This window comes from Leucoraja erinacea, unplaced genomic scaffold (genome assembly GCF_028641065.1).
Source record: "Leucoraja erinacea ecotype New England unplaced genomic scaffold, Leri_hhj_1 Leri_163S, whole genome shotgun sequence".
Classification (NCBI taxonomy): Eukaryota; Metazoa; Chordata; class Chondrichthyes; order Rajiformes; family Rajidae; genus Leucoraja; species Leucoraja erinaceus.
In genome coordinates, this window is record NW_026575935.1 from 122,223 (window position 1) to 145,235 (window position 23,013).

General features: G+C 45.6%; 1 protein-coding gene across 1 annotated transcript in view; it reads right to left on the minus strand.

Moving 5' to 3' along the window:
• Positions 1-2,871: 2,871 nt before the first annotated feature.
• Positions 2,872-23,013, minus strand: part of LOC129716058 (di-N-acetylchitobiase-like) — a 30,199-nt gene continuing 10,057 nt past the window's right edge. The window contains exons 4-5 of the mRNA XM_055665938.1: positions 21,179-21,337; positions 2,872-4,283 (exon numbers count right to left, since the gene is read on the minus strand). Of these exons, the coding sequence (XP_055521913.1) occupies positions 4,098-4,283; positions 21,179-21,337 (345 nt within the window). The 3' untranslated portion in view covers positions 2,872-4,097. The remainder of the gene's footprint in view (positions 4,284-21,178; positions 21,338-23,013) is intronic.

Below are 23,013 nucleotides of genomic sequence, written 5' to 3' on the forward strand. Positions count from 1 at the left end.
TGTATATGTCGTGCACAAAATGATGTGAATTATGTAAATATTACCATAAATGACGGAAATATAAAGTTTTTTCCTTGTTTATAAAGTTCAATTTAGAGTTATTTGAAATTGTGGGGGTTGGTGCAATATACGACTGACCCACAAATGTGTCATTATGAGACAGTCACATTTTTAAAAATCCATGTCTCAAAAAAAAGCAAGAAGATCCCCATATTATTTGACCAACTTTAACTTTGACTGAATTTAAATATGTAGGTATGTATCACTACATTGTGTTACGCTAATATAGAATGGAAAAATATTTTGACATTGTGTTCATGGATGCTTTATTCACAATATTAGGATATATATATATGTGTGTGCATACAAATATGTATGTATATGTATATACATATTTATTGTGATATCTATGTGTATATATATATATCTGTGTGTGTGTATATATATGTGTGTGTGTGTGTGTATTTATATGTGTGTGTATATTTATATATATATGTGTGTGTATATATATATATGTGTGTGTGTATATATATTTATATATATATATGTATATATATATATATATATATATATATGTGTATATATATATGTGTGTGTGCGTATATATATATATGTGTATGTATATATATTTTTTTCAATCTGTGTGTATGTATATGTGAGTATGTATATGTGAGTATACATACATACACACAGAGATTGAAAAGAAAAATGTATATATATATATATTTTTCAATCTGTGTGTGTGTGTGTGTATGTATGTATGTGTATATATATAAATATATATACACACACAGATTGAAAAATATATATATATATATACACACACACACACAGATTGAAAGAAAAAGGTTGCTAAACAAATTAGAGGAAATCTGAAGAAAGAAACTAGAGAAATATGTCAAGTCAAGTCACTTTTATTTATATAGCACAGTGAAAGATTTTTCAAGCGACCACGTTTGGTCGCGCTAGACGCATGCAATCGCATGTTGGTGGGACAGACCCTTAACTTTCCTCTCACACACAGGCACACACATTCATATATATATATATATATATGTTAAATTTAATTTTGTGCACAGTGTGTGTTAAAGCAATAGAAGGGAAACTGCACAATACAATGCAAGGGAAACTACGCAAAGGTGGCGGCTGGGGAGGAAAGATGGGAGGGAAATGGGGGAACGGGGAAAACATTGACAATAAAATTAACTAAAATATGTGATGTGATAGATGCGCTAAATCAAACACTTCCCTACAACACTGATGACACCAGACGATAGAGCGGAGTGCACAGCGGGAGGCATCAACAAATGGCGGCCGTGACGTTCCGTCACGTACTACACGCCAGCCTATTGGATTTCGGAGGAGTGGTCTATCTTGCTCCTCTAGGATCTTTGGATGAGAGCGTCTGCTTGAATGGAGAGCGCGTGTCAGCCTCCGCAGTCACACACACACACACACACACACGGGCAGGTGGGCAGACGGGATTTCTCATCTGAAGCAGGTCGGTCGGGCACAGTTGCCAAAAGCTGAAAAACTGCGGCTGCGGTTCAGGCAACAGCCGGCGTTCTGCTCTGTCTGGGGGGAGAGGAAGGGGAGGATGGGGGGGGAGGGAGGTGAAGTGGGGGGAGGGGGTGGTTGGAGTGAGCGGGCGGGCGGGAGTCGAGCTGCGGGAGGCGTGGCGCGAGCATACTTGGAGGCATACTGGAGGCAGGTGGGCCTGGATTGGTCGGCATGCGGCATTGTGACGTCAGCAACTCGTGAGTCCCATTTAGATTTTAAAATCAGTGAGTGGGTGGGGTGGGGTGGAAGGATTTTATTTAAAAAATGTGTACATAAAAATGTGTAAATGTAATGAGGAGTGGATTAGCGAATGTAAAAGTGAAATCGCTAGCGAAAAGGGAAAAAAATGTCGGAGTTTCTGCGTGTGGTTTTGGCGGACGAAGGAATCTATGTATCTGTCCAGCAGTGGGTGGTTGGACAGGACGGGGATGGGCCAAGCGGTGGCTGAGCCGGAGTGGGCAGAGGGAGGGAGGGAGAGTCGGGTTGCAGGGTGGCCGAGCAGTTTGTGAGGTGTTTGAGTACACACACACACACACAATGGGAACTGGTCCGATCGTCAAGTCAACGGGATCTAAACCACAGCTCACAATGAATGACCTGTGGAGAAAGGAACTGCTGATGGAGGAAATGAGGGAGGGAATGACTGAGGGGAGAGGAAAGGAGAGGAGGTGAGAGGGATTGGGGGAGGGGAGGAGGAGAGGGGAAAGAAGCGGGAGGGTGAAGAGGAGGGGGAGGGAGTGCTGGGGATGAAGGGAAATGAGCCGTGCCTGCACAGTTGGGGGCTATGTGTGAGTGGTGCAATATTGCGTTGGGGAATGGGTTGCGTTGGGGGACCAGCCCTCTCGTGTGACATGGTCCCAATGGGTCGCATTTAACCTATTAGAAGTATACAAAGGTACAAAGAGCAGAAATGAAAGGTATGAAAATAACAAATCAAAGCCTGCTGAAGGTAAGGTGGAGCCCACAATGGTCCATTGTTGGCTCAGCCTAACACAACCTATAATCCAGCGATATGTACTGTATATTGATATCTATAATTTCATGTAACCCTTGCATTCCCCCTCTCTCCGTCCCTCCCCCCCCATACTAGTCGTCCTGCTCATTTCACTGTTGCCCTGCCGTTTCACTATTTGCAACTATTCGTTATTACCTTTTCCAGAGCCAACAATGGATTATTGTGGGCTCCACCTTTCCTTGATCATCGTTGCTGCCTTTGATATCTTCTTGTTATCATACCTTTCACTCATTTGTTCTTTTTTCCTTTTCATACCTCTTATTTCCCTCTGCCCTGAAGAAGGGTCTCGACCCAAAACATCACCTATTCTTTTTCTCCAGAGATGCTTCCTGACCCGCTGAGTTATTCCAGCATTTGTGTGTCTTATCTTTGGTGTAAACCAGCATCTGCAGTTCCTTCATCCTATCTACCTTAATTGGTACACGTGACAATAAAAGACCTTTAAAACCTCTTTTATTAAAGCATTATTTTTAATTTAACAGGGTCACTGTGCATTGTATCTTTAACTTATCTCATGCAGCACTGATAGTGCAGAAATTAGTTCATTGTGCAACCACAGACACAGTTTACAGGAGATCACAGTTGCTGAGGTTAGTGTTGTGCAGTGTACAAGAGCCTGATGGTTGCTGGGAAGAAGCTGCCTTGAATCTGGAGGTCATGGTTATCAGGCTCTTGTACCTACATCATGATGGTAGCAGCAAGATGAGAGCGTGGCCAGGATGGTGTGGATCTTTGATGATAGTGGTTGCCTTTTTGAGGCGTGGTGTGGATCCCTTCAATGAAAGGGTCAGCACCTGTGATGGGCCGGGATGTGTACATTAATCTCTCCAGCGAATGGCATGTTGGCCTTCATAACAAGAGGAGTTGAGTATAGGAGCAAAGAGCTCCGTCTACAGTTGTACAGGGTCCCAGTGAGACCGCAACTGGAGTTTTGTGCGCACTTTTGGTCTCCAAATTTGAGGAAGGACATTCTTGCTATTGAGGGAGTGCAGCGAGGGTTCACAACGTTAATTCCTGGGATGGCAGGACTGTCATGTTGAGAGAATGGAGCAGCTGGGCTTGTACACTCTGGAATTTAGGATGAGAGGGGATCTTATTGAAACATATAAGAGGCAGGAAACATATTCCCGTTGTTGGGAGAGTCCAGAACCAGGGGCCACAGTTTAAGAATAAGGGTCAAGCCATTTAGAATGGAGATGGGGAAACACTTTTTAACACAGGGACCTGTGAGTCTGTGGAATTCTCTGCCTCAGTGGGCGGTGGAGGCCGGTTCTCTGGAAACTTTCAAGAGAGAGCTAGATAGGCCTCTTAAAGATAGCGGAGTCAGGTGATATGTGGAGAAGGCAGGAACGGGGTACTGATTATGGATGATCAGCCATGATCACATTGATTGGCGGTGCTGGTTCGAAGAGCCGAATGGCCGACTCCTGCACCTATTGTTTATTGTCTATAATTGTTAGTTCAGTCTACATGGTATATCTAAAGCTTTGCATTCGGTGAAAGCAAGACGTTGGCATTTCACTCAAGGAGGGCACAGAGCATTCCACATCTCCTCGGTTTGCATGACAGCTAGTACATTAGAAGTGTAGTTCAGATAGTTTCCGTACCAAACGCTGATGCCTCGAAGTTTGTATCTCTTCATGAAGGTTGATCTCATTGAGATACTCTCAGGATCATCGTACCAGACCTCGTGATATGTCTTTACAGACTGGTAAAAAAGAAAAGAGTTACTCTAGGAGACAATCTCACCAACAACTTCTCCTGGGCCACCCATTTTGAATCAATGTCCAAGCAAGCACACTAACACTTCTTCCTTAGAAGGCTTTCTAAGTGTTTAAGAAATAACTGCAGATGCTGTAAAAATTGAAGGTAGATAAAAACTGCTGGAGAAACTCAGCGAGTGAGGCAGCATCTATGGAGAGAAGGAATAGTTATTCCTAGGAAGAGAGAAGGAAGAATTATCTGAAAATGGCGGCGCACACAGTTGCAGCGGCTCGATGTCCTCCCGGTCAGTGCTTCGTGTTTTTTGTGTATGTGTACGTGTTGTTTTGTGCTCTGTGTACTTACTGTCGGGCGAACAACGCCTACGGCTGGCAGGATCTTCTTAGGATCGGAGCCGGTCGCGAACGGGAGGTTACCGCCGAGTTTGTCCGCTCATATGAGATCCCGGCGGATATAGCGAGGAGCCCCGACTCTCCGTGGATCACCATCCCCGCGGGGAGGAGGCGAAGACGGCGCAGAGATAGAAGGCAAAAGCGAGGCTGCAGGGCCGGCGCGCTAGCGAGGCTACGGAGGCAGCCACTGAAACCACCGCTTCCCAGCCTGTTCCTAACGAACGCCAGATCCCTCGCTAACAAGATGGATGAACTGAGGCTACAGACTGCAGCTAACAACGTCGTGAAGGACAGCAGTATCCTGTTGATCACGGAGACCTGGCTTCATTCTTTCATTCCGGACTCTGCTATCGAGCTAGCAGGCTACACAGCACAGCGTCATGACAGGACAAGAGACCCTGGTAAGAGCAGAGGTGGAGGGCTCTGTGTGTACATGAACAACACCTGGTGTACAAACACAGTGATTGTGGACAGTCACTGCTCCCCGAACCTGGAGTATGTGACTGTTAAATGCAGGCCCATTTACCTCCCTAGAAAGTGTACTGTTGTCACGATAACTGCTGTGTACATACCACCGGATGCTAATGCTAACTCGGCTATCAGTCATTTGTATGGTAGCATTAACAGTCAACAGAGCACATATCCTGACGGTGTTCACATCATAGCAGGGGACTTTAATCACGCGGACTTGAAGAAAATGCTGCCCAAATTCTACCAGCATGTTAAATGTGCTACAAGAGGAGCTAACACACTGGACAAGGTCTACTCCAACATCAAGCTGGGCTACAGGGCTAGACCACTACCACACCTGGGCCAGTCTGACCATATGTCCCTGCTCTTAATTCCTGCATATGCCCCCCTCAGGAAAACCGCTCCTACTATTACAAAGACCATCACAACCTGGCCTGATGGTGCATCTCAGCAGTTGCAGGACTGTTTCGACACGGACCAACTGGGAGGTGTTTGAAAACCGGGACCTGGAGGTGTTCACAGACAGTGTACTGTGTTACATTAAAAACTGCATGGACACGGTCACAGTGGACAAACGCATCCGGGTCTACCCCAACCAGAAGCCCTGGATGACCCGGGAGGTCCAGCGGCTGTTAAAAGAGAGGAACACCGCTTATAGGTCTGGCGATAGGGCTTTATACAGCACGGCCCGAGCTAACCTGAAGAGAGGCATCAGAGAGGCCAAATCAAACTACAGGAGGAAGATAGAGGACCACCTGGACAGTAATAACAGCAAGCAGGTGTGGCAGGGGATCCAGTATCTCACCAACTATAAGACCAACCTTGGAGCTGTTGAAGGTGACGCCTCGCTGGCAGAGGAGCTGAATCACTTCTTTGCTCGCTTTGAAGTGGAGCCACCCGAGACAGCCACATCACAGCACTTGGTCCACAGCAGCCTAACCCTCAAGATAGAGGAGCATGAGGTGAGGCGCACGCTGCGGGCCATCAATCCAAGGAAGGCTACTGGACCTGACGGCGTCTCTGGACGCGTGTTGAAGGACTGCGCAGACCAGCTGGCTGGAGTCTGGACGAGGATTTTTAACCAGTCTCTGGCACAGTCCACTGTTCCACCCTGTCTGAAGTCCTCCACCATAGTCCCCTTGCCCAAAAAAAACAACATCTCCAGCCTCAACGACTACCGGCCAGTCGCACTCACACCAGTGGTGATGAAGTGTTTTGAAAAACTGGTCCGGGGTCATATCACATCACTCCTGCCCCGAAGCTTTGACCCCCACCAGTTTGCGTACTGAGCAAATAGATCTACAGAGGACGCTGTAGCCACAGCTCTCCATGCTGCACTGTCTCACCTGGAGCAGCGGGGGAACTACGTGCGGATGCTCTTTGTGGACTACAGTTCTGCTTTTAATACCATCCTTCCCCACAAACTGGTGGACAAACTGGGGGACTTGGGACTTCCACACTACACCTGTACATGGATAAATAGCTTCCTGTCGGGTCGCAGCCAGAGAGTCAGAGTGGGCCATCATACATCCACGGCCCTCAGCCTCAGTACCGGCTCTCCACAGGGCTGTGTACTGAGCCCCCTGCTCTACACCATCTACACGCATGACTGCACCCCCGCCCACCACAGCAACACCATTGTCAAATTTGCGGATGACACTACGGTGGTGGGACTCATCTCCGGGGGGATGAGTACGCCTGCAGGGATGAGGTGGACCAGCTGATGGTGTGGTGTGGAGAAAATAACCTGCTCCTCAACACCTTAAAGACAAAGGAAGTAATAATAGACTTCAGGAAGAATAAAACGGACATGGTACCATTGACTATCAGAGGGGACTGTATAGAGAGGGTGGCGGATTTCCGCTTCCTGGGAATCCATATTGAGGAGGACCTTACGTGGGGCGTGAACACCTCTGCGCTGCTGAAAAAGGTCCAGCAGAGACTGCACTTCCTGAGGGAGCTCAGGAAGAACAACATCACTCAGAGACTGCTGCTGTCCTTTTATCGGTGCTCCATTGAGAGCATACTAACATACTGTGTATGCGTGTGGTACACCAGCTGCACAGCGGCTCAGAGGAAAGCGCTCCAGAGGGCCATTGACAACGCCCAGAGGATTGTCGGCTGCCCTCTCCTTACCTTGGAGGACTTACACAGTTCCCGCTGCACCAAAAAATCCCAGAGTATCATAAAGGACATTTCCCACCTCGGACACTCCCTGTTTGAACTGTTGCCGTCAGGCAGACGGTACAGATCTACAAGGACAAGGACGAACAGACTAAAAAACAGTTTTTACCCCACTGCTATAAAAGCACTAAATGTAGCCGCCAAGGAACGCAGGGGCGAGACATACTAAGGGACTGTGGTACACTGTGAAATCGACAGAAGGATGGAGGGTTGGGTGTTTATGCGTGCTATTTTTGTGATATTTATTTTAGTTGTTTATCTTTTAATATTTTACCTTGTATGTATCGTTAGCTTTTAGAAATGTTTGAATGGTGCACTGACTGGCTGACATTTTTAAATTTTGTTGTACATGGTTCATGTTACAATGACAATAAAGAAACTATTCTATTCTATTCTAGGCGACATTTTGGGTCGAGACCCGGTCTGAAGAAAGGTCTCGACCCGAAACGTTGCCTATCCCTCCTCTCCATAGATGCTGCCACACCCGCTGAATTTCTCCAACATTTTTTGTCTACCTCCAGATTCAGGAACAATTTCTTCCCAGCTGTTATCTGGCAACTGAATCATCCTACCACAACTAGAGATTAGTCCACCTCATTGGTGACCCTAAGACTATCTTTGAACGGACTTTATTGGCTTTACATGACACTAAATGATATTCCCGTTTTATGTATCTTTACACCATAATGGCTGAATTGTAATCATGTATTGTCTTTCTGCTGTGCTTTTCACTGTACCTCGGTACACGTGACAATAAACTAAACTGAAATGAACTGCAAGAAGGAACTTTGGTCACTACAGTTCAGTTTCAGCCACAGTTTTAAACATGTTCAAAACAACACATTACTTGTAGTCAGCTGAAGAAAGCACTGCCATTTTATTTTCACTTGAAAAATTGGAAATTGCATTAGTTAATTTACACACACTGACATTTGTGCCAAAGATCCAGTGCCAAAGATCCAGGTTCGATCCTGACTATGGGTGCTGATTATGTGGAGTTAGTATGTTCTCCCTGTGATTGCGTAGGCTTCTTCTGGGTGCTCCGGATTCCTCCCACATCTCAAAGACGTGTGGGCTTGTAGGTTAATTGGCCTCTGTAAATTGCGCCCAGAGTGTTGGGAGTGGATGAGAAAGTGGGATAACATAGAACTAATGTGAGCAGGTGATCGATTGTCGGCGTGGACTCGGTGGGATGAAGGACATGTTTCTCTGTTGTATCTCAAAACTAAACAAGACTAAGCTAAACCTAAACTGAACATCGCACATTTACAGCTATCAAAATTTAAATTCATTTTGGCCTCCTAGAATTGATATTGGTTTATCGATGTCATATGTACTGAGATACAGTGAAAAACATTGTTTGTATGCCATCCAGTTAAATCACACTGTATTAGAGTACAATCAAGCCATACAGAAATAAAACAGGTAAGTGCAAAGGGAAAAATATCAGAGTGCACAATGTTACAGAGTTATAGCAATCCAGTCACAGTGAGAAAGTACAAGGTCCACAATGGGTTAGGAGATCTGGATTACACCCTAGCTAATGGGAAGACTGTTCAGTTGTCTGACTCTGGCGGCGTGACTCACCCGTTGCAGCGGCCCCTACAGCCTGTCTGTCATTTTTAATTTTTTGTCTAGTTAAATGTAGTGTTGGTGTTTTTTAATACTGGTTTTAAATGTGTATATGTGGGGGGCAGGGAGGGGGAAACTGTTTAAAATCTCTTCCCTGTCCGGGAGACCCGACCTTTTCCCTGTTGGGTCTCCGTTGTCGTTGGGGCCTAGCACCGTGGAGCAGCCTCCAACCTGAACGACCCGGGGGCTCGGGAGACTGCGGAGCTGCGGACTACTCGCCATCGTGGGGCTGGCCGGCCTCGGAGCGTGGGGAGCGGTGGTGACTCGCTGCTGAGACTCGACTACTGGGGCTCGGAGGCTCCAGCAACGCAGCCGCAGGTCCGGTGGACTGGGACATCGGGAGCTCGCGGGTTCGGGTGGAGAGTGCTTCCCGGAGCTCCCGCAACGCGACTTCTCCAGCCCGTGTCGTGGGGTTGGAATGACACGGAGTCGCCCGGCGCGGCTTCATGGCCGTGGGACATTGCAGCGCCCGCCGGGGGCTCCAACATTGTGACTTTTAGACCGGGAGCGGGGCCGTAAATTGCCCGGCACGGCCTAAAATGGCCGTGGGACTTATCATCGCCCGCCTGGGGCTTGGATATCGGGAGAGAAATGGAGAACAGGGGAGAGAAATGACTTTGCCTTCCATCACAGTGGGTTCACTGTGATGGATGTTTATGTGAAGTAAATTGTGTGTATGTCTGTAGAAATTGTCTTTGTTTGTCTGGCTGTGGAAATGGAATTTCGTTTGAGCCTCACTGTGGATCAAATGACAATAAATATTGTATTGTATTGTAACAGTGGGGAAGAAGCAGTTCTTGACTCTGGTGGAGAGAGGAGAAAAGAGAATGACTGGTGTCTTTGTTCTGGAAATAAAATGGCAGTTCATTCCTCGGAGGAAGAAAGATTCCAAGGGGAGTAAGGGGCGACCGTTGCTGATGAGGGACGTCGGGGACAGTATAAAAATAAAAGAGAAGTACAACGTAGCAAAGATGAGCGGGAAGCAAGAGGATTGGGTAATGTTTAAAGAGCAACAGAAGATAACTATAACCATATAACAATTACAGCACGGAAACAGGCCATCTCGGCCCTACAAGTCCGTGCCGAACAATCTTTTTCCCTTAGTCCCACCTGCATGCACTCATACCATAACCCTCCATTCCCTTCTCATCCATATGCCTATCCAATTTATTTTTAAATTATACCAATGAACCTGCCTCCACCACTTCCACTAGAAGCTCATTCCACACCGCTACCACTCTCTGAGTAAAGAAGTTCCCCCTCATGTTACCCCTAAACTTCTGTCCCTTAATTCTGAAGTCATGTCCTCTTGTTTGAATCTTCCCTATTCTCAAAGGGAAAAGCTTGTCCACATCAACTCTGTCTATCCCTCTCATCATTTTAAAGACCTCTATCAAGTCCCCCCCTTAACCTTCTGCGCTCCAGAGAATAAAGACCTAACTTATTCAACCTAAAAAGACAATAAGGGAAGAAAAGATGAGGTACGAAGGTAAGCTAGCCAAGAATATAAAGCAGGATAGTAAAAGCTTCTTTATGTATGTGAAGAGAAAAAAATGAGTTCAGACCAAAGTTGGACCCTAGAAGACCGAAGAAGGTGAATTTATTATGGGGAACAAGGAAATTGCAGATGTTGAACAGGTACTTTGGATCCATCTTCACTAAGGAGGACACAAACAATCTTCCTGATATAGCAGTGGCCAGAGGATCTGGGGTAACGGAGGAACTGAAGAAAATCCACATTAGGCAGGAAGTGATGTTGGGTAGACTGATGGGACTGAAGGTTGATAAATCCCCAGGGCCTGATGGTCTGCATCCCAGGGTACTTGAGGAAGTGGCTCTAGAAATCGTGGTGCATTGGTGATAACTTTCCAATGTTCTATAGACTCAGGAACAGTTCCTGTGGATTGGAGGGTAGCTAATGTTATCCCACTTTTTAAGAAAGGCGGGAGAGAGAAAACAGGGAATTATAGACCAGTTAGCCTGACATCGGTGTTGGGGAAGATGCTGGAGTCAATTATAAAATATGAAATTGCCGCACATTTCCATAGCAGTAACAGGATCGGTACGAGTCAGCATGGATTTACGAAGGGGTAATCATGCTTGACTAATCTTCTGGTATTTTTTGAAGATGTAACTAGGAAAATGGACAAGGGAGAGCCAGTGGATGTAGTGTACCTGGACTTTTAGAAAGCATTTGATAAGGTCCCACATAGGAGATTAGTGGTCAGAGAGTGGTGCAGGCAGGTTCACTGGATGTTTTCAAGAGAGAGAGAGAGATAGGGCTCTTAAAGATAGTGGAGTCGGGGGATATGGGGAGAAGGCAGGAACAGGGTACTGATTGTGGATGATCAGCCATGATCACATTGAATGGCGGTGCTGGCTCGAAGAGCCGAATGGCCTTCTCCTGCACCTATTGTCTATTGTCTATTGTCTATTGTTATTTAAACCAAAATATAGTGAAGATGCTGGAAATCTGAAATAGAGAAAGAAATCGAGGAATGTTTTCAGCAGCTAGGGCAGTGTTCGTGTAGAGAGAAACCGAGTTGATGATGTTGGTTTAGGTTTAAACTTGTCATGGGTACCGAGGTACAGCATGCTATCCAATCAGATCAGATATTACCTTGCATAGATACAATCGCCAAACTCAAGTACAATGCGAAAAGCAAAGGGGAAGATAGAGAATGCTGAATACAGTTCTCAGCATTGTAGCACACAAGTTCCAGAGACAAAGTCCAATGTCCATAATGGGGTAGAGGTGAATTGGACAGTACCCTAGCTTATGGAAGGACCGTTCAGAAGCCCGCTAACAGTGGGGAAGAAACCGTTCCTGGGTCTGGTGGTGCGCGCCTTCAAGCTTCTGTACCTTCTGCCAGATGGGAGCGGGGAGAAGAAGGAATGACCGGGATGGGACAAGTCTTTAATTATGTTGGCTGGTTCCGGAGGCACATTGAGATGAAGATGGAGTCAATGGTGGGGAGTCTGGTCTGTGTCATGGATGGGACATGACCCATCATTAGTAATGAACTGCATTCGTGAAAGATTGTTTAGATTAGTTTATTATTGTCATGTGTACTGAGTCATAGAGTCATGAAAACAGACCCTTCGGCCCAACTTGCCCACACTGGCCAACAATGTCCCAGCAACACTGGTCCCACTTGCCTGCGCTTGGTCCATATCCCTCCAAACCTGTCCTATCCATGTACCTGTCCAATTGTTTCTTAAACGATGGGACAGTCCCAGTCTCAACTACCTCCTCTGGCAGCTCGTTCCATACACCCACCACGCTTTGTGTGAAAATGTTATCCCTTGGATTCCTACTCTGGGCAAAAGATTCTGTGCATCTACTAAATCTATTCCCATTCATGATTTTATACATCTCTATAAGATCTCCCCTCATCCTCTTGCGCTCCATGGAATAGAGGCCCAGCCTACTCAACCTCTCCCTATAGCTCACACACTCTAATCCTGGCAACATCCTCGTAAATCTTTTCTGAACCTTCTCAAGCTTGACAATATCTTTCCTATAAAATGGTGCCCAGAACTGAACACAATATTCTAAATGTGGTACGGTGAAAAGCTTTTGTTTGTGTGTATTCACTCCTTATCACCATTTCCACAGTCTACAATGGGTCACCATCGTTGCTGGCTTTGATTTGACCTTTTGCATACTGTTCATTCACTTGTTCATTGTACCTTTTCATTTCTCAGTGGAAGGGTGTCGTCCCAAAACGTCACCTATTCCTTTTCATCAGAAATGCTGCCTGACTCGCTGAGTTACTCGAGCATTTTGTGTCTAGCTTAAAAAAAAAGACTATACAGTATATGTACACAATATAGCCGTCCACGGTGTACAGATAACGTCACAATGTACCTGTTTCTGCACTGCATTGAGGCTCATAAGTGATAGGAGCAGAATTAGGCCATTTAACCTGTCAAATCTATTCTGCCATTCAATCATGGCTGATCTATCTTTCCCTCTTAACACCATTCTCCTGCCCTCTCCCCATAACCCCAGACACCCATATTGATCAAAAATCCATCTCTGCCTTAAAAATATCCATTGACTTTGCCTCCACAACTTTCTGTGGCAATGAATAGGAAGATTAAACGAGAACTTACCAGTTTGAAGTTTGATCTTTATTTTATGAGGAGTTATGATGAGGGATTACGTGAAGAAGCCCGCCAGCCCGTATGCGCGTCAACCTTCAAATCAGCGGTGTGAAATCACAGATAACAGTTGTTGAACTGAACATAGGAAGGTTCGAGAAACTAGAACTACCACATGACCTTTATGAGAAGAGGGTTGGGAGCGGAGGGCACGTAATCCCTCATCGTAACTCCTCATAAAATAAAGATCAAACTTCAAACTGGTAAGTTCTCGTTTAATCATCCTATTTTACTTCGGAGTCACGTGAGCGACTACGTGAAGATTTCAAAGCTGTGATTTCATGCTGTGAACACGAGTCCATGCAACACACTGCATCAGTTGTCCAAAGATGAGTGAAAAAATAATAATGCATTCAGACATGACATAGATTTAAAACATGCTGATGCTTTTTAATAAACAAATGAAATATATGAAAATAATAGTGACCCCTCATATCCGGGAGTAAACTATAAAACAGAACTTAAAATTAAGTTGGCAAACAACCCCGACCTGGCAATGGGTTTGTTATAAAAAGTTTGGAATGTTCGCTCATTTGACCATCCTGCAGCCGCTAGGATGTGGTCCAACGGAACCTCCATAACCCTCGCTGCTGATGTTGTTGCAGCCCTGGTGGAGTGAGATTTAAAAACATCAGTGTCCACTCCTGCACAAGCCAAAACACATCTTAACCACCTGGAGATGGTCTGTACTGATACCCTCTTGTGAGGATTTTTATAACTAACAAACATTGCTAGTTCAGTGCCTCTAAGGCTCTTTGTGGCCTTAAAATACTGTTGTAGATGTGTGACTACACACAACTGAAGGTCCATGGGGTATGCCATAAAGTCTAGTTTGAGACCTGACACCCCTGGTCTGCTCTGCTTGACTAAGTTATGAACATAAAGTGTTATTTTATTGGCAGATTTAACCATTCTGTCCAGTCGCAGCTTATGCAAAAATCAAAAATCAAAAAGGGCCACTTTTCAACATAATTGTATAAGGGGTAAGAGTGTTGTAAAAACAAGCCTGAAGGCTTTGTGTCTCAATGCAAGGAGCATTCGTAATAAGGTGGATGAGTTGAATGTGCAGATAGCTATTAATGACTATGATATAGTTGGGATCACGGAGACATGGCTCCAGGTTGACCAAGGCTGGGAGCTGAACATCCAGGGATATTCAATATTCAGGAGAGATAGACAGAAAGGATAAGGAGGTGGGGTAGCGTTACTGATTAGAGAGGGGATTAATGCAATGGAAAGGAAGGACATTAGTTTGGAGGATGTGGAATCGGTATGGGTAGAGCTGCAAAACACTAAGGGGCAGAAAACGCTGGTGGGTGTTGTGCACAGGCCACCTAACAGTAGTAGTGAAGTTGGAGATGGTATCAAACAGGAAATTAGAAATGCGTGCGACAAAGGAAAAACGGTTATAATGGGTGACTTCAATCTACATATAGATTGGGTGAATCAAATTGGCAGGGGTGCTGAGGAAGAGGATTTCTTGGAATGTATGCGGGATAGTTATCTAAATCAACATGTAGAGGAACCAACGAGAGAGCAGGCTATTATAGACTGGGTATTGAGTAATGAGGAAGGGTTAGTTAGCAATCTTGTTGTACGTGCCCCCTTGGGCAAGAGTGACCATAATATGGTTGAGTTCTTCATTAGGATGGAGAGTGACATTGTTAATTCAGAAACAATGGTTCTGAACTTAAAGAAAGGTAACTTTGAGGGTATGAGACGTGAATTGGCCAAGATTGACTGGCAATTAATTCTAAAAGGGTTGACGGTGGATATGCAATGGAAGACATTTAAAGACTGCATGGATGAACTACAAAAATTGTTCATCCCAGTTTGGCAAAAGAATAAATCAGGGAAGGTAGTACATCCATGGATAACAAGGGAAATCAGGGATAGTATCAAAGCGAAGGATGATGCGTACAAATTAGCCAGAAAAAGCAGCATACCGGAGGACTGGGAGAAATTCAAAGACCAGCAGAGGAGGACAAAGGGCTTAATTAGGAAAGGAAAAATAGATTATGAAAGAAAACTGGCAGGGAACATAAAAACTGACTGCAAAAGTTTTTATAGATATGTGAAAAGAAAGAGATTAGTTAAAACAAATGTAGGTCCCTTGCAGTCAGAAACAGGTGAGTTGATCATGGGGAACAAGGATATGGCAGACCAATTGAATAACTACTTTGGTTCCGTCTTCACTAAGGAAAACATAAATAATTTGCCGGAAGTAGCAGGGGACCGCGGGTCAAAGGAGTTGGAGGAATTGAGTGAAATCCAGGTTAGCCGGGAAGTGGTGTTGGGTAAATTGAATAGATTAAAGGCAGATAAATCCCCAGGGCCAGATAGGCTGCATCCCAGAGTACTTAAGGAAGTAGCTCCAGAAATAGTGGATGCATTAGTAATAATCTTTCAAAACTCTTTAGATTCTGGAGTAGTTCCTGAAGATTGGCGGGTAGCAAACGTAACCCCACTTTTTAAGAAGGGAGGGAGAGAGAAAATGGGGAATTACAGACCAGTTAGTCTAACATCGGTAGTGGGGAAACTGCTAGAGTCAGTTATTAAAGATGGGATAGCAGCACATTTGGAAAGTGGTGAAATCATTGCACAAAGTCAGCATGGATTTACGAAAGGTAAATCATGTCTGACGAATCTTATAGAATTTTTCGAGGATGTAACTAGTAGCGTGGATAGGGGAGAACCAGTGGATGTGGTGTAACTGGACTTCCAGAAGGCTTTCGACAAGGTCCCACATAAGAGATTAGTATACAAACTGAAAGCACAAGGCATTAGGGGTTCAGTATTGATGTGGATAGAGAACTGGCTGGCAAACAGGAAGCAAAGAGTATGAGTAAACGGGTCCGTTTTCACAATGGCAGGCAGTGACTAGTGGGGTACCCCAAGGCTCAGTACTGGGACCCCAGCTATTTATAATATATATTAATGATCTGGATGAGGGAATTGAAGGCAATATCTCCAAGTTTGCGGATGACACTAAGCTGGGGGGCAGTGTTAGCTGTGAGGAGGATGCTAGGAGACTGCAGGGTGACTTGGATAGGCTGGGTGAGTGGGCAAATGTTTGGCAGATGCAGTATAATGTGGATAAACGTGAGGTTATCCATTTTGGTGGCAAAAACAGGAAAGCAGACTATTATCTAAATGGTGGCCAATTGGGAAAGGGGGAGATGCAGCGAGACCTGGGTGTCATGGTACACCAGTCATTGAAGGTAGGCATGCAGGTGCAGCAGGCAGTAAAGAAAGCGAATGGTATGTTAGCTTTCATTGCAAAAGGATTTGAGTATAGGAGCAGAGAGGTTCTACTGCAGTTGTACAGGGTCTTGGTGAGACCACACCTGGAGTATTGCGTACAGTTTTGGTCTCCAAATCTGAGGAAGGACATTATTGCCATAGAGGGAGTGCAGAGACGGTTCACCAGACTGATCCCTGGGATGTCAGGACTGTCTTATGAAGAAAGACTGGATAGACTTGGTTTATACTCTCTAGAATTTAGAAGATTAAGAGGGGATCTTATAGAAACTTACAAAATTCTTGAGGGGTTGGACAGGCTAGATGCAGGAAGATTGTTCCCGATGTTAGGCAAGTCCAGGACAAGGGGTCACAGCTTAAGGATAAAGGGGAAATCCTTTAAAACCGAGATGAGAAGAACTTTTTTCACACAGAGAGTGGTGAATCTCTGGAACTCTCTGCCACAGAGGGTAGTTGAGGCCAGTTCATTTGGCTATATTTAAGAGGGAGTTAGATGTGGCCCTTGTGGCTAAGGGGATCAGGGGGTATGGAGAGAAGGCAGGTACAGGATACTGAGTTGGATGATCAGCCATGATCATATTGAATGGCGGTGCAGGCTCGAAGGCCTACTCCTGCACCTAATTTCTATGTCTCTATGTTTCTATGCAACGACTGGATCCATTGCGCCAAAACCAGTGCCATGAGCATAACCACTTTATAAGTGAGTTTGACCAAGGACAGGGATGTAGCTGGAGCCCACCAGCAAAGCAGCATCAGCACAATGTTAACATCCCATATCTCCGAGTACCTGGGCCTGGAGGGATTTGTGTTGAAGATACCCTTCATAAACCTGGATATCAGCGGGTGAGACCCGACAGAGTGGTGTCCTGATCCCAGCAACAAGTATGACAACAAGGCACTTCTGGCACAATTAATGGCACTATAACTCAATCTCTCGTCAAAGAATAGCTTTGAGAGAAATTCCAAGACATCAGTTATACGTGCCGTATCTTACATTATGTTGGACTGCAAACAGAACACTTCCCATCTCTTGATATAGGAGATGTACTGCTTCTTGGTGCTATCCCTCCAAGCCGCAGTGATCATGTCCACAGTTCGATCTGACAGTCCGAGCCCCAGGAAAGGTCTTCGCAAAGTCTACAAATCAACAAATTGATTCGATCATGCAGCGGATGGCCCTCCCTAGTCACGGGATGAACCAGCAGATTTCTGCATTTGCGAATGGCCAGAAAAGGCTCTGATATCATTCCCAATAACAGTGGGAACCATGGCTGCGTAGGCCAGTCAGGCACTACCAAAATGCCTGAAGCGGAGTCTTGCTGGATTTTTTGCAAGCACCGACTGATGAGGCCAAATGGAGGAAATGCATAGAAGAACATTCCTCCCCAGTGTAGCGAGAATGCATCTATCGCCACTGCCTCTGGGTCTGGCTCCCATGCAACATACTTTGGTAACTGGTGATTGAGCCTAGATGCAAACAAATCGATATCCAGTGTTCCATACCGAGCAACAATGTTGTTAAATACTTTATGATCCAACATCCATTCCGTGTTGTCATTAAATTTTCGCGACCTGGTGTCTGCCACCATATTAAACCTACCTGGCAAGTAGGTACTGGAAATCCAAATGCTTCGTGCAATACACCAGTGCCAAATAAGGTTAGCCAAATTATCACAGGATACTGACTTGATTTAACCCATGTGATTAATATATGTCACCGCTGTAGTGTTGTCAATCTGTAGTTGAACATGCAGATGATGCATATTCCCAAAATCAGCCTTCAACCGAAAGAATGCCTCAGCCTCAGCTAGTAACAGCATAGGTCTGTTAAAATGACCTATATGGTATTTGGGCGTTTGCTCCTTTGCACGTTGTAAATTCTGATAATGCAAAGGCCCAAACTTTGCAGCTGGAAAAGCAGCCACTAATTTACTAACTGGCTACTTGTCGAATAGATGGTTGCTCCATAACAACAAGGTTGTTTCAGGCTTCTATTAATTCTAATCTCTTGCCCCAGGGCAGAGTCACAGACATGTTAATAGAGTTAGTGGTAAATCCCAAATAATCAATAACTCTAGATGGTATCAACTTGGATTTAACTGGATGGAGGAGAAACCCCAATCTCTCAGACATGAGTTTAGTGGCTGAAACAGCCAATTTAGCTAATTTCAGAGTTTTCCCTGATTAGGATATCATCCAAGTATGCCATAACAATATGATTTTGAGCTCTTAGCCCAAGCACCGGTTTCAATAATTTGGTAAATAATCGGGGGGCTGAAGTTAACCCATTAGGCAACGCTTTAAACTGCCACAGTTGCCCCATCCAGCTAAACTTCAAATATCTCCGGTGGTCCCTGTGAATGGGTACTGAATAGTATGCATCTTTGAGATCGATGCATGTCATAAAGCATCCTTTCGAAATCAGTTGTTTGGCAGTAACAAAGTTTTCCATTTTTAAATGTCTATACTGCACAAAAGAGTTAAGTTGAGTCAAATCAAGGATGATTCAGCAGCCTCCATCTTTCTTTTGTCTTGTAAATATATTAGAAATGAATTGGTGATGTTCATGACTCGACCTCAATTACCCCTTTTGTGTATATAACGTTTGAATTTCAGCTTGTAAATCCAAACCTTCCTGTTGGAAATGAACAAATGTTCGGTTTGGTGTATGCTGTGTGGGTGGCAATGACTTGGGAAGGAATTCGATTTGGAACCCTTGTATACTGTGCAGTATAAACGGATCTGATGTTATCCAACGCCATTCAATCAAAAACAAGTGTAATCTCCCACCAACTTATAACTGGTCTACACACCCCATGTTCAGGAAAGAACAAGTCCCACCTACCTCCATGGTTACCGGTGGTTTTATGGTTTCTATTTCCACCGAGGTTTGGGGGGTAGGGTTGCTGGAGTGCGCGGGTTGCACATCTTCCACGAGGGCCGGCCTGGGCCTTGGCCTATAAAAGACCTCTGCCCAGAGAATTCGGCCTTCGAGTTGCCACCAGCTTCAGCGAACCGCTTACTACTGATGGAAGCGTAGGGGTGCTGCCGCCAGAATGGTGAAGCTTTGCCCGTCAATGGAGCCGTTATCAGCCCGACAGCTTTTGCTTCTTCGTCCAGGTCCTTAACCTGTTTCGGCAGATCTTCTCCGATCAGAAGATTCGGCGGCTGAACATTGCTGGTCCTGCACAATCCCGCAAATTTGGGGTTCTGGGCAGGTCGGATGGCGTTCTTGCGAAAACAGTTAATTTCAAAATGTGCGTTGCACATCAACGCCAGGGCATCCTGCTGTACATCTAACAAGGGACCCCCCATCCACAGACCTGGCAAACACTGTAATGCCTGAAGCCAGCAATTTCAGGATACTCTGGAGCTTTATCTCCTGGGCTTTGATGCCCCCTCCAATATATCCCCAGATAGAGCTGTTCACAGCCGGCACGTTCAGTGAAGCACAATTTCCAGGTGTGTGATACTTTGCAGATGTTTCCACCATTGCCTGTTCCTGCAGCTGATGCGATGTGAGGTAATTAATCTATAGATCTATATCAGTGAGACCAAGCGGAGGTTGGGCGATCGTTTCGCCGAACACCTCCGCTCGGTCCGCAATAACCAAGCTGACCTCCCGGTGGCTCAGCACTTCAACTCCCCCTCCCACTCTGTCTCCGACCTCTCTGTCCTGGGTCTCCTCCATGGCCACAGCGAGCAGCACCAGAAATTGGAGGAACAGCACCTCATATTCCGTTTGGGGAGTCTGCACCCTGGGGGCATGAACATCGAATTCTCCCAATTTTGTTAGTCCTTGCTGTCTCCTCCCCTTCCTCAGTCCCCCTGCTGTCTCCTCCCATCCCCCAGCCTTCGGGCTCCTCCTCCTTTTTCCTTTCTTGTCCCCGCCCCCGATCAGTCTGAAGAAGGGTTTCAGCCCGAAACGTTGCCTATTTCCTTCGCTCCATAGATGCTGCTGCACCCGCTGAGTTTCTCCAGCTTTTTTGTGTACCTTAGACTTCTTCATTGCTTTCCCCCCTTTCGGGGTTGACAAGGTGCTTTGGACAGGCACCAAGTCTGAAGTTGCTGACTGCACCGTCAGCGACTTGGATGGCGAAAGCGACGTATGCCTGCTACCCGCACTACTGCGGTCCTCCGTAGCTGGTCTGGATTTCGCCCTGGATTTTTCTATGCTTAGTTCGAACTTGAAACTCTGTAACAAGATTTTACCGAACCAAACAAACCTGTAGGGCTTATAAACTTACCGCTGGAGGAACGACGCACCTCCCAGCCAGTCGTGCGCCATGCGTTAGACGTATTGACGCACATGCGGGCTGGCGTGCTTCTTCACGTAGTCGCTCACGTGTCTCTAAGTAAAATTCCACATATTCTTCACCCTCTGACTAAAGAAATTCCTCCTCATCTCATTGCTAAAGGCTATGACCTCTGGTCCAAGACTCTCCCACTGATGGAAGCATCCTCTCCAAATCCACTCCATCCAGACCTTTCACGATTTGATAAGATTCAATATGGTCCCTCCTCATCCTTCTAAATTCCAGCGAGTACAGGCCCAGTGCCGTCAAAACCTCATCATATGTTAACCCACTCATTCCTGGGTTCATTCTTCTAAATCTCCTCTGGGCCCTCGCCAGAGCCAGCACATCATTCTTCTGATATGGGGCCCAAAACTACTTACAAAACTCCAAATGCAGTCTGCCCAGCACCTTGTTAAGCCTCAGCATTACATCCCTTACATCCCAGCATACATCATTAAATGTATTGATGTTCTTACCTTGTAGATGTAGTATGGGGCTTTGACATCATCGTCCCAAATCCTGCCACTAGCTGACTTAGGTAAGGCCTGCATGATCAAGTTGTACGGGACGTACGTTGCATCTCGGTTACTACAGCGAGCCCCTCCGTTAGGAACCCTCAGTTCACAGTTACCAGCCTGAAGAGTACAAAAACAATGGGCGGACAGTAGTAATTGGAAAGAAGTAATTCCAAAGATTATGCCATGTTAGAGTCATACGTTCTGTTACAGTCATAGAGTGATACAGCAATGAAACAGGCCCTTCGGCCCAACTTGCTTAACATGTCCCATCCGCTGGCCTGCATTTGGCCCATATCTCTCCAAATCCTGCCTATCATTTACCTGCCTAGCTGTTTCTTAAAAGCTGCAATAATCGCAGCCTCAACTACCTCCTCTGGCAGCTTGTTCCACACACCCACCACCCTTTGTGTGAAGAAGTGACCCCTCAGATACCTACTAAATCTTTTCCCCTTCACCTTAAACCTGTGTCCTCTGGCCCTCGATGCCCGTTCTCTGGGCAAGAGACTCTGTGCCTCTACCCGATCTATTCCACTCATGATTTTGTCCAAGGAATAGAGTCCCAGCCTGCTCAACCTCTCCCTGTAGCTCACACCCTCGAGTCCTGGCAACATCCTTGTAATTCTTCTCTGTACCCTTTCCAGCTTGACATCGTTCTGAAAAAATGAGCTGAACACAATACTCTAAATGGGGCCTCACCAATGTCTTATATAACTTCAACATTACCTTCCAACTTCAATGCTAAATACTCTGATTGATTAAGGCCAATGTGCCAACACACTTTTTGACCACCCTATCTACCTGTGACTCCACCTTCAATGAACTATATACCTGTATTTCTAGATCCCTCTGCTCTACAACACTCCTCTGCTCTACACATATCCAAATCATTGATGTAGATGACAAACAGCAATGGGACCAGCACCGAACCCTGAGGCACACCACTAGTCACAGGCCTCCAGTCAGAGAAGCAACCTTCCACCATCACCCTCTGCTTCCTTCCATGAAGCCAATTTTCTATCCATTCAGCAATCTCTTTGGATCCCATGCGATTTAACCTTCCAGAGCAGCCTACCATGTGGAACCTTGTTGCATGCTTTACTGGTCCATGTACGCAACGTTTACAGTTCTGCCCTCATCAAACTTTTTTCAGCACATTTTCAAAAAATTCAATCTGCCTCCTTGTACAAAACCATGCTGACTATCCCGAATCAACCCTTGCCCATGCAAATCCAAATCTATCCCTCAGAAAACTCTCCAGTAACTTTCCAACTACAGATGTTAAGCTCACGGCCTATAGTTCCCAGCATTTTCCCTGCAGCTCTTCTGGAAAAGAGGTACAACATTTGCCACCCTCCAGGCTTCCGGCACCTCTCCTATATTTAATGACGACTCGTAATTTTCAACCAGGGCTCCCACAATTTCCTCTCTTGTTTCCAACTATGTCCTTGGATACATCTGGTCAGGCCTTGGAGATTTATCTACCTTCAAACACGATAGTACCTTCAGCCATAATGCCGACTGCTCCGAAGATACTTCCATTGACTGCCCCAAGTTCCCCCGTCCTGTCTTTGTCCTTAGAGTCATAGAGTGATACAGTGTGGAAACAGGCCCTTCAGATTTCTTTTTTTAGTTTGCTCCTTAGTTACCAAAACTCTTCCCAGGATACACTTGGTCCCAGCAGCCTATGCCTGTCCCTTGCATCCATCTTGTTCTTGACAAAGTTATAAAAGGTGTTGGCGAGGGTGCATTTGGAGCATAGTGTACATTTTCATCATAAGGTCATCATGCCATAA